General features: G+C 36.4%; 1 protein-coding gene across 1 annotated transcript in view; it reads left to right on the forward strand.

Moving 5' to 3' along the window:
• The window catches only part of LRRIQ3 (leucine rich repeats and IQ motif containing 3), a 182,879-nt gene that overhangs the window by 88,719 nt on the left and 81,303 nt on the right, over positions 1-12,857 (forward strand). The window contains exon 5 of the mRNA XM_014788273.2: positions 7,244-7,394. Coding sequence (XP_014643759.2) covers positions 7,244-7,394 — 151 coding nt within the window. The remainder of the gene's footprint in view (positions 1-7,243; positions 7,395-12,857) is intronic.

Genomic DNA, 12,857 nt, shown 5'->3' on the forward strand with positions numbered 1-12,857 from the left:
GTCTTTCGGTATCAATAAGCTTTGACTTCTTTATTATGTTCTTTTGTGTAGTGCCTACAGGTTTTTCCTTTGTGGTTACCATGAGGCTTACATAAAATATCTTGAGATTATACCACCCTATTTTAAACTGACAACTTAACTTCAATAGAATTGCTAATCTTTACACTTTTACTTCTCCTCTCCCTTATATTTTAGGTTATTGATGTTACAATTTACATATTTTTTATAGTGTATAACTAATAACAGATTATTGTAGTTATGGTTATTTTTAATATGTTTGTTTTTTAACTTTTAAACAAGAGTTGTGAGTTATGCACCACCATTACTATATTACAGAATTTAACTTTGACTATATATTTATCATTACTGAGTTTTATACTACCTTGTTATGTTTTTATGATGTTAATTAGTGTCCTTATAGTTCCACTCAAAGAACTCTCGTTAGCATCTCTTGTAAGGTGGGTCTAGTGGTAACAAATTCCCTCAGCTTTTGTTTGTCTGGGAACATCTTTATCCCTCCTTCACTTTTAAAGGACAGCTTCCCTGGGTATAATATTATTGGTTGACAGTTTTTTTCCCCCCCAATATTTTGAATATGTCATCCTATTCTCTCTTGGTCTGAAAAGTTTCTGTTGAGAAATTCATTGATAGTTTTATAAGGGTTCCCTTGTATGTAACTTTCCTCATTTCTCTTGCTGCTTTCAAAATTCTTTCTTTCTCTTTGAATTTTGACAATTTAGTTATATGTTTCAGTATAGCTCTATTCAGGTTCAACCCATTAGGGGTAATTTGAGCCTCTTGGATCTGAATATCTATTTCTTGCTCCAGGTTTGGGAAGTTTTCAGCCATTATTGCTTTAAATATACTGCCTGTCCCTTTCTCTTTTTCTTCTCTTTCTGGAATTTCCATAATGTGAATATTGTTTCTTTTCATTGTGTCCCATAAATCCCATAGGTTTTCTTCAATCTTTTTCTTTTTCTTTTTGTTCCTCTGACTGGACAATTTCAAATGTCCTATCTTCCAGGTTGCTGATTCTTTCTTCTGCATGGTCAAGTCTACTTTTGAATGTCTCTATTGAATTCTTCAGTTTCCTTATTGTATTTTTCAGTTCTAGGGTTTCTGTTTGTGTGTGTGTGTGTGTGTGTGTTTTTTGATGGTTTCTATTTCTTTGTTGAACTTCTCTTTTTGTTCATGCTTTGTTTTCCTAATTTCATTTTGCTGTATGTCTGTGTGTTGTTGTAATTCACTAAACTTCTTTAAGAGGATTATTCTGAATTCTTTGTCTGATAGTTCCTAGATCTCCATTTCTTTAGGGTCAGTTATTGGAGCTTTATTCGTTTCCTTTGGTGGTGTCACATTTACCTGATTTTTCATGATCTTTGATTCTTTACGTTGGTATCTGTTCATTTGAGTAAGTAGTCCCATCTTCCAGACTTTACAGATTTGTTTGCTTTGGCAGAGACAATTCTTCACCAGTCCACTAAGTTTGGGTTTCTGGACATGTCTGCTGGTAGCACCCTTGGGCAGGTGGGGCCTGCTATTAGGATTTATTTTGGGGTGAGGCAACTGTTTAAGGTCTGAGGTTGGGGGCTGTGGAGGTGTATCACTGCCTGAGAAGTGCTGGATAGGACTATTAGCTTGGTTCTCTGCCCAAGTGATGCTGTAGGATGAGCTCAGAATTGCCTGGATCAGGCTCTAGTCAGGCTTACTAGATGGTCAAGACTGGGTACTATATTCAGCAGTAGGTGGGGCTATGAATTAGCTTCTCTGCCCTTGTGGGGCAGCTGGATGGGATCCAGGGCCTGCATGGCTTTTTGGGGGGACTGGAATCAGGCAAGAGTGTAACTGAATGTCCTGGTCAAGTGAAGCTACTGGTTTTGCTTTTCAGACAGGGAAAGCCAGCGGCAGGGCTCTCTGTTCAAGTGCCACTGTAAGTAGGACTGATGGATGGGCTACACAGCTTCCTGTGTGCTCTGGTAAGGTTTCCTGGTTGACAGACTGAAAGCTGTATTCAGTGGGGCTGCAAATTAGTTTCATTTCCAGAGTTCATCAGGAGAAGCAGTTCCAAGGCCAGTGAAGCTCTTTGTGGTCTTGACTCAAACCAACTCATGCCCCAAGTTCCCCGGCCACTGACTTTGCTCAGCTCTGCCTGCCCATTTCTCAGTTCAAACTTTGCTGGGTTATACAGAGGCTTCCAAGTGTTTGTACCAGCTTTTCCTGTCATATGGGGCTAGGAGCCATGCTCCACAGTGGATGGGGCTATGACTCAGCTCTTCTGCCTAGCCAGAACTGAGAGGACCCACTTCAGACAACTCCCAAATTTTCCTGAATAGGCTTTTTGTTTGGGAGGGGCCAGGAAATACACTCAGCAGCAGGTAAGGCTGTGAATGAACTCCCCAGCTGGGGTGTGGAAGGGAAACTCTTTGTGCTGGTACTGGCTTTGCTCTGGAAGCAATCAGCTGTGTCTGCCTGCCTCTTGGCTCAAGAGTTACTGGGTTATGCAGCTTCCATGTGTTCTTGCCAGCATTTCCTGTCAGATGATGCCAGGAGCCATGCTCCAAAATGAGTGTGACTATGACTCAGCTCCTCTGCCTGGGCATGGATAGACCAGGCTCCAGGACCAGCAAAACCCCTCATGTAAGGACCCAAATCAGGTAGACCTGTGCCCTGCTGAGTTCCCTGATCATACCGTGCTACCAGCTTGGTTCTGCAGATAAGCAAAGGTGCTGGTTTGGGCCACTACTTGGGCTCTGCAGGTAGGAACTCAGTCTGCCCAAATCCAAGTGCTGGTTGTTGGGAGCCCCTCTCTTCTTTTCTGTCGCAATAAGATTCCCAGTAGTTGAGCTCTGCAGATTTCTCTGTGGTCCCCATGAGTGAGACTAGAGTAGGGGCTCCCATGAAGTGACTCACAATGCTGGGGATGTCACCCCTGTGTTTTCCTTTCCCACTAGAGAAACCATAGGCTCAGGGGGTACTTTTCAGCGTGGTGCCTCACTGGCCTGGGGGAGGAGCAATGTGGTCAATGTGTAGCCGTTCCTCACCCTTCTAACGTAGTCTGTCTTGATCTCTGTGGTGCAGGGAGGTGCTTCAGTCTCACCCCTCTGTTCTAGGATTCTCTCAGTGGTGTCTTGTCCATGTTAGTTGTTTTGGCGAGCAAAGTCAGGAACAACCTATGTTTCCATCTTGGTGATGTCACCTCTTCTCATCTTTTTTGGAAGATAGTTTTACTGAATATAAAATTCTTGGTTCAAAGTTTTTTCTTTCAGCGCTTTGACTATGTCAAAAGTCACTTCTGACCTCCACTGTTTCTTATGAGAAGTCAGTAGTTAATCTTACTGGGATTGCTTTGTACATGACTAGTCATTTTTCTCCTGCTGTTTTCAAGATTTTCCCTTTGTTTTTGGATTTCAACACTTTTACTATGATTTGTCTGGATGTGGATCTCTTTGTGTTTATTCTATTTGTTATTTGTTGAGCTCTGGGATGTATAGATTAATGTTTTCATTATAGTTTAGAATGTTTTACCATTACTTCTTCTAATATTTTTTTTGCCTCTTTTCTCTGTCCTCTGCTCTGGTACTTCCATTATTCGTATGTTGGTGGACTTAATGGTACCCTACATTTCTTTGTAGGTCTGCTCACTTGTCTTCATTATTTTTTCTTTCTGGTTGTCAGCATAATCTTTATCAGTCTCTTCAAGTTTTCTGATTCTTTCTTCTTCATATTAAAATCTACTGTTGAACTACTCTAGCAAAATTTTCATTTCAGTTATTGTACTTTTCAACTGCAGAATTTCCATTTGGTTCTTTTTTTTATAATTTATACATCTTTATTAGTAATCACTATTTGAAAAGATGTTGTCATTATACCTTTATTTACTTATTTGAGGTTTATTTCCTTTAAACATGTTTATAATAGTTGCTTTGAAGTCTTTAGCTGTATGTCTGTCATCTGTGCCCTTTCAAAGGCAGTTTCAAAGGTATGTTCTTTTTCTCTGTATAGGTTACACTTTTATGTTTCCTTGCCTGTGTCATCATTTTTTGTTGAAAATGACATTTCAGATAATATATTATGACAACCCTGGATACTGATCTCTTCTCCCAGGACTTGTTTGCTTGTTTATTCATTTAATGACTTTGCTGGACTATTTTAGTGAAGTCTATTTCCCCTACATTGGGCAGACTCTGATATTTCTCCTTAGAGGGCACACTATTGGCCAGGTGTAGTTACCCTTGAGGGAACAGTTATTTTTGCAGGGGTCTCTTTGATTGTCTCTTTTTCTGATTTCTCTGCTAAGTTGTCTGAGCTCCTTTGATATTACAACTATTATTAGCCTTCATTAATTGCCAACTGATTACTCTATTGTTTTCAACAATGCTCTGGGAAATAAATTGCTTCATAATCTGATGCTTTTAAAATTGGGTCCTTCACAAAAGTAATCTTTGAGGCCAGTTTTCAGTTTGTTCTAATCCCAGAAGTGCTCTTCTTATCTGTCTCTTCTCCTGGTTGTCTCTGGTAAACTTCAAGATGTCTAACAGTTTAGCTTTCTACTCTCATGGAGCTACCAGCCTCCTCTTGCTGGAGGCAAGGGCAATCAGGGCTCCAGTATTTTCTACTTGTTGCACCTGGGTTAGAGCTTCTGTGTTACAAGTGAGGGCTGAGGGGAAGAAGAGAGCCCAAGACCTCTCAGCCATTCTTGCCTGGAATATATTCTCTAAAACATGGACCTTGGGGCCAGCCCCGTGGCTTGGCGGTTGAGTGCGCGCACTCCGCTACTGGCGGCCTGGGTTCGGATCCTGGGCACGAACCGACGCACTGCTTCTCCGGCCATGCTGAGGCCACATCCCGCATACAGCAACTAGAAGGATGTGCAGCTATGACATACAACTATCTACTAGGGCTTTGGGGGGGAAAAAATAAATAAATAAAATCTTTAAAAAAAAAAAAACAAAAAAACATGGACCTGGGATAGGGTAAGTCTTGTGGAGTTACTGTAGCCCTCAACTGGAAAGTTCTTGGCTGGGTCTACTTAGAGTGGAACTTCTGTCAGTCTGAACTTGGGTGGGAAGAGGAAGAAAGCAAGGAGAGACCAAGTTGTTTAAATGTCATAGTTTCTCACTGTTCTTACTGAGGCTTAATAAATTTTCTTGAATAAATGTGTGTTTGTTTATTTGCTGTATGCCCCTAGGACAATTTCCAGAGATTTTAAATGGTTGTTTTAAAAATAATTTTCACCAGTTGTGGTTGTTTCACTGGGGAAAGGATCCATAGAACTCCACACAACTGTGTTGCAGAAGTTGTCTCCCCAGTGTGATCTTTTTTGAAGCCACTCATCTGCTCAAAACTCTGCAGTGACTGTTCATCCCAATGACCTTCTTCCTGTTCTTCTAACATGCCAAGTGTGTTCTTGCCTTCCTAAGCATACTTCTGCCTCACCTTTTGTATTACTGTTTGCCATGCTAGAATGTTTTTCTGAGATTTCCACTATATCTTCTTTCTTCTAAGCAATACTATCCTAGATTAGCCTATGTGAAAAGTAATTCACTTATTATATATTTAGTGTTTTATTTCTATATTATCTATCCCCACTTGTTAGAGAATGTAAACTTCATGGTATTAGGGACTTTCTTCTCTTCACAGAGCATATATTGGTCATTTTCAGAATACTAATTTTTCCTTGAAAATCTGTTATTTTCTTTTTTTTTTTGTCAGTTGGGGTACCACTAGAGATTTCATGAACTAGTTTTTCTTGCAGTTAAGTGTGTTCATCTGATTACATTTTTGTTACATTTGTAAGTGAGCAGAAGTAATGAATACAATTACTGCTTCAAGTCTTAAATGGTAATTATATCCCCTTTGTTTTCATGTCTGTCCGTTCCCGTGGGCTGTAATGTATCAGTTTCGTGGGTTGATGACAATTCCTTTGAGTATGATGAGGCAAGATTGAATGACTTGATAGAGCACAGCTGCCCTACCAGCTTAGACTGGTCAGCATGAGAGAAAAGTAAATTTCTGTCTTATTTAAGCCATTATAAATTTTATTCTTTTACAATATTTTATCCTAACTAATTTGTAGATCATCAGTGAAAATATTATGAATGAAGAAATGCATAGATGGAGACCACTTAAAAACTCTGAGAAATGGGAAGATTGCTTTTCTTGGTTAATTTTGTTTTACTTTTGCTACTTAATAGTAATGGTAACAGTAAACTTCCTATCTGGTTTATCATTTTAATTCAAATGTTTTTGCTATTTCATCATATAGAATAAATATTATTGAGTTTTTGTAAATTGTCTCCATGATATTGAAGTAGTTTACTTTGATATCCTCTCTTATAAACATTTTTAAATAAAGATTGGATACTGAATTTTATCTAATGCCTTTTCTGCATCTATTTATATAATCATACATTTTTCCTTCATTGATTTATGTAATGAGCTTTGTAATACTTTATCATAGTGTTATTATTCTTTACTTACATTGCTGGATTCTTTTCATTAATATTTAGAATTTTTGCATCTGTATTGAAAGGTGAGATTGGTCTATGGTTTTCTTCTTATTGCTTTGTTGGACTGAGTAGGACTCAGTATAATGTTGAATAGGTTGGGTGAGAGAGGACACTCTTCCCTAATTTTTGATCTTAGAGGGGAAATATTTAGTATTTCACTATTCAGTATGATTTTAGTTTGTTGATGCCATTTATCAGGTAATATTTTGGATATATTGGGTTAATAAAACATAATATTAAAACTAATCTCACCTATTTCTTTTTACCTTTTTTTAGTGTGGCTAATAGAAAATTTAAAATTATTTTGTGATATACATTATATTCTTTTGGATAGTAGTACTCCAGAGTAATTTTTCCAGATGGAAATTAAAAGTTACTTCTTCACTGAAAAGGAAAAATAACAAAGAGTTCGTACTGGTTACTTTATATTTCTATAGATAGTTTAGACATGTTCTCCTTGCCATTATATTATAAAATGCATATCCAGATGTAAGTACAGAATTGTCTGTGGATTCATATCACCAGAGATTTCTCAGCACTCATTCATTCTTTGATGAATATTGATGAGCAAACCTTAGTGCCTAAGTAGTTTTATATAGTAATGATATGAAAATAAATATTACATTAAATTTACCACCATGTTTTCTAAGATGTAAGTGAACTCATGAGTAGTTTTCTTATTTATTTTTCTTTTGGCAAAAAAACTAAATGACAATTTCCCCCCTTATATTCAGACCCTTGTTTTTGTGTAGAAAACATCACGAAGAATTTATTAGTGAAACAAAATGGATTTACATACACAAAAGATATGAAGATAAGATCTTTAAGGATCTCTTTTTTCAGCCTGAAACTAATAAAACAGGAAAGCTTGCACATTGGAAATATGTAAGTATAATTAGTTTGTTACTTTTCTTTGGAATATTTTTATTTAAGTTCCTATAGTGACAATTTATGTAGCATTGGTAAGAATTTCTTCAATATCTTAAATATCTGCCATTATATTGTTAATATTCTGCTTGAGATTTTCTTGATGTGAGAAAAGTCATATAATAACATAGTACAAATATAATTTTTGTAGTGCATTACTTTTACCATTTTATAATTTATGCTTTGTATATACATTTTTTCTCTTAAATATTGTAAGTAGTTATTAATAGTAATGTAGAATCTCTTCTTAGTTGAAAACATAAAGAAATATTTACTTTATTAAAGGCTGATAATTTTACATATAACATAATATTCTTTCAGTGGTTTATGCTAAATTGTGTACTGCTTTGAGGACACATGGAAATAGAAAGAAACATATTTATTGAGTGCCTACCATGTACCAGGCACTGTGCTAGATATTTTGCATATGGTATGTAATTTATTCTCCACAACACTGTAAGATAGATATTTTTTTATCTCATTTTTATAAATAGGGAGACTCAGAGGGGTTAATTAACCTACCAAAGGCCACATAGTAAGGGTCACTGCGAGGACTTAACTCCAGGTCTTCTGACTCCAGAGTTTGTGCTTTTTTAATCTTGAAAATTTTATTTTGGTTTGGACATTAGGTAATGGTAGAAATGAAGACTCGGTGTTGTAGTATAATTAACTAGAATGAACTTTTTATAATCTGTAAAGCACTGAGTTCGTGATAAATAAATTCCTTCATATGTGGACCTGTTCCTGAGGAGCCTGAGCTACAAATGTTCCATTACATAACATGATTAGAAGGAACTACGAAAGGTCCAGCCTGTCACTAGTCTGATTTCAATGTAATAGAGGACATGTGTTCTTGATATAGCACAAGAATGTTCTCAAGCCCTTAAACCCCACAAAAGTTATCTGTTGAATAAAAACATAGGTTTAAATGGCAAATGTATCCTACTCAAAATTTTTTGCTCAATAGCACTCAGTGCCGACTGTATTAATTTGCTCCAAATGATAGTATGTCCTATAAAAGTATAAAGTTCACGTGAAGTGTCTTTTGACCCTCTGTGTAGAATATAAACTCACTGATTTCAAACCTGTCACCTGCTTTTTTATATACATAGGAGATTTCCACTGAATGTTGGATCCTCATAACGAATTTGGATATGGATATGTTGTATACTGATAAGCAATTTGGATACACACACACACACACACACACACATTACAGATATAGGTATATATATGTATATTTGGATATATGTATATATGTTGCGTGATGGCAAGTAACTATTATATGTGCATAAATAGGAATAAAATATTCATATTACAAAGGTTATTTAATATCTGTGAAGTTACATAGCATATACCGTTGTCAGGGCTTTGGAAGTATTTTGAATGTTATGAAACTTTTGGTAAAATATATTCATTATAAGGAGTTTTCTAAAGCTCTTTAAGGTTATTGATAATTCTGCTAACCGTATCACTATTAATGTCATTTATTAAGATTATTCTTTCACATTCTATAAATATGTACATTGTGCTATGCTTTTTCATTGTTTATAGCTACCATTCATGAAACATTATAGAAATTGTCTTTAGCTCAATTTCTTAAAGTAATTGAAATGGTTTTAATTATAAGATTCATCTTTGAATCTTTACCACTTCTATATAAAATTGTTGTTCCATCTTCTGCTGGCTTCATTTGTAGTCTCCTCTTTAGCTCACTTAGGTGATATACTATTCTTTTATTATTTTTAATACTCACATCTCTAGTCTTTAGTGACTTGGAGCTTAGTTTATTAGAAACTATCAGGAGAACAATTGATACCACAGAATGCCTCAGAGAGCCTAGGATCTAAGAAATATTGAAAGAGTTAGGGAGTAGGGAAAAAGAACAGGGTGAGAAAATATCAGCATTTATTGCTGGGAGTTCATTAGAAAAAGATGCTGTGAGCAAAGTAATCTTGGAATGGATTAGTCAAGAATGGAATTTAAGTTTCAGTGATCAGATAAAGTAATCAATGTTTAAATCTGCTCCTATTTTGGGATGAAATGTGCTTGGTCTAAAGGGCTTAAAACTTCCCATATTCATTAACCTAAAATGGAAAGAGCCAGAGGAGTGAGTTCAACTTAAATTCATTTAGGAAATGCCATGCTACAAAGCCAGAAGCCCATATAAACATCCAGAGATTATGGTGCAAGAATAAACTGTAGATGAGACACAGCACCAAAAGTCTGGAGCCATGAGAAAGGAATCTGATAACAACTGGGTCAGAATAGAAGAAATTAAGGATCTGGAACAATTGCTAGGGACATCATTTATCCATGGCTTACAGATATTAGTCACAATGTGGTTGCTCCTCTTGCAGAATAGGCTGACATAAATACAGAATTATGGTGATCAATTAGACCTAGTTTTAGGGAAACTTGTAGATTGTTACAATAGATTCCAGGGAAATCTAGATACTATTATAATGGATTATGCTGGGATACCCAAGAATATTTGAAACCTGCTATGACATAGTCAACTCTTTTCCTCACAGGTTATCAAGTTAAATATATGTACAGGGAGTAATAGCAAACAAAACAGTTCCTAACTGGGGCTTTGAATAATTCCATTGCAAAATTTTTGTAACCTGGGCTAGACTGTGAGATATTCTTCATTTCCTATGTTTTGTTGGCTTGAATAGTTTTCTTTCACTTATTTCCTACACTGCAAACATGAATTTTAGAAGAGATATAGAATGAGAGAAAGTCATAGCATTGGCGCCAAAAGGAAAGAGATTCAGAGTAGGGGAAAGCAATTTGTCATAAATATTTATTTCAGAGGCAGCTTAATTGCCCTCTTTCCTCCTACCCCCACACCCCCACGTCTGAAGCTTCCTTAAGTTGGTTTAGTCATATATTGTTAGGAAGGAAAGAAATCATCTAAGACATAAGAAAGAGGAATGGCCAAGAACCTTTACTGTTTCAACCTCATGGAAAGAAAGGACAAGTCTGTATGTTGTGGATCTCTATCTTCTTTGATAGCTCACCTCCTAGAATCACGGTCTAATTTTTTTCTTTTAACTTGAACAACACCCTCCCTCCTTGAGGCGTGAAGATTAAAATTTCATACTTTTGTCTTGACTCATCTTCTGGAGAGGGTGCATATGTTCTCCTTGATTATCAATAACATGAGGAAAAGGATCGATAGGGCACTCCAATCCAATTTTTCTGTGAGGGACTCTTAATTGGAACCACTTCTAACACATTGAATGTTCACATCTTGTACTCTATGGCATTGCCCAGGTCCTGGAAACACTGGACATAGTCTAATAGGCAGTCATCTATACTAAAGGAAGATTTACTTTAGAACTGCTGATTTGGTTGACTTCTAGATTATTTTTTTATTATTTTTCCTCTTGCTCCCAAAGATTAATTTTTCTCATAACTAATACTGATAGAACTATATACATAGTTGAACGCCATTCAACTATGTTGAACGCCATTTTTGTAAAACAAAGTAGAACAAAATATTCTCAACTGCAATCTGCCTGTGAACCCCTTCCATTAATCTGGTAGTGGTAAAATGGCAGAATTTTAGGTCATTATTGCTTTCTTTCTGACAGTTTTATATATTCTTTTTTTCCTAATCAGAAATCATGTTTTATTTACATAATAAAAACAAAAAAAGTTTTTGCATTGTGGGTAAAAAGATTTTACCTGCATTTTTATAATATAAATATAGAAACATTGCTTTCAAAAACCTCTATTTCATATCATATTCCACATTTATCAGTGCCCTTTTTAGTTAATAAACAATTTTTTTAAAGCACTCTTAGGGCCGGCCCCGTGGCTTAGCGGTTAAGTGCGTGCGCTCTGATGCTGGCGGCCCGGGTTCGGATCCCGGGCGTGTACAGACCCAGCGCTTCTCCCGCCATGCTGAGGCCGAGTCCCACATACAGCAACTAGAAGGATGTGCAACTATGACATACAACTATCTACTGGGGCTTTGGGGGAAAAAAATAAATAAATAAAAATTAAAAAAAAAAAAAAAATAAAGCACTCTTAGATTCACAGCAAAATTAGTAGAAAGTGTAAAGAGTTCCCATATATTCCCTGTCCCCACACATGCACAACCTCCCCCACTATTGACATTCCATGCCACAGTTGTACATTTGTTACAACTGATGAACCTACATTGACACATCTTTATCACTCAAAGTCTATAGTTTACATTAGGGTTCACTCTCAGTGTTGTACCTTCTGTGGGTTTTGGCAAATATATAATGACATGTATCCATTATTAGAGTATTATACAGAATAGTTTCATTGCCCTAAAAGTTCTCTGTACTCTGCCTGTTTGTCCCTCTCTCCCTCTAACCCTTGGCAACCAAAGATCTTTTTACTGTCTCCATAGTTTTTCTTTCTCTGGAATGTCATATAGTTGGAATCATATAGTACGTAACCTTTGCAGATTGGCTTCTTTCACTTAGTAATATGCATTTAGGTTTTCTTCATGTCTTTTCATGGCTTAATAACTCATTTCTTTTTAGCACTAAATAATATATCATTGTCTGAATGTGCTACAGTTTATTTATCCATTTGTCTATTGAAGGACATCTTGGTTGCTTGCATGTTTTGGCATTTATAAACAAAGTTGCTTTAAACATCCATGTGCAGGTTTTTGTGTGGACCTAAATTTTCAGTTTGTTTGGGTAAATACCAGGGACCATGACTGCTGGGTCACGTGGTCAGAGTACGTTTAGTTTTGTAAAAAAACTGTCAAAATATCTTCCAAAGTGGCTATACCATTGTGCATTTCCACCGGCAATGAATGAGAATTCCTGTTGCTCCATATACATACCAGCATTTGGTGTTGTCAGTGTTCTGGATTTTGGCCCTTGTAATAGGTATGTAATAGTATCACATTGTTGCTTTAATTTGCGGTTCCCTAATGACATACGATATCGAGTGTCTTTTCATAAATTCTTTGTTGAGGTGTAGTTCTCTTTTTACCATTAGAAAAATGAGATGATTTATCACATGGCCTATGTGAGTAAGAGAGGAAAGAGAAGGATTCACCTTTCTCAGGGCTGCTGCATTGCACAACGCACAAGTGCATTTACATCACAGTCTATGTGGATGACGTTTCCTGGAGTGGTGCAGAGCACAGCTTGCACGGCAGGGTGACATTGCCCTAATTTTAGAAATTCAAGTAACTAATCATATTTGAGTTTTTGTTTTGTTACACCTACTTTTAAACTCAGGTAAATATGTTGAGCAGGGGAGAGAATAATCAGCTCCATAATATTATAAGCCAAGAAATATTGTATCTATTTTTGCCCTCTTCTTTATCTAGTTTAACAGTAAGTGATACTAAGGAAATATTGAGAAGGTTCATCTTAGATTCAGGAGATGTGGAATGGGTCGCCTCATTTATTTATG

Source organism: Ceratotherium simum, chromosome 2, assembly GCF_057802395.1.
Source record: "Ceratotherium simum simum isolate JZ-2026a chromosome 2, ASM5780239v1, whole genome shotgun sequence".
Lineage (NCBI taxonomy): Eukaryota > Metazoa > Chordata > Mammalia > Perissodactyla > Rhinocerotidae > Ceratotherium > Ceratotherium simum.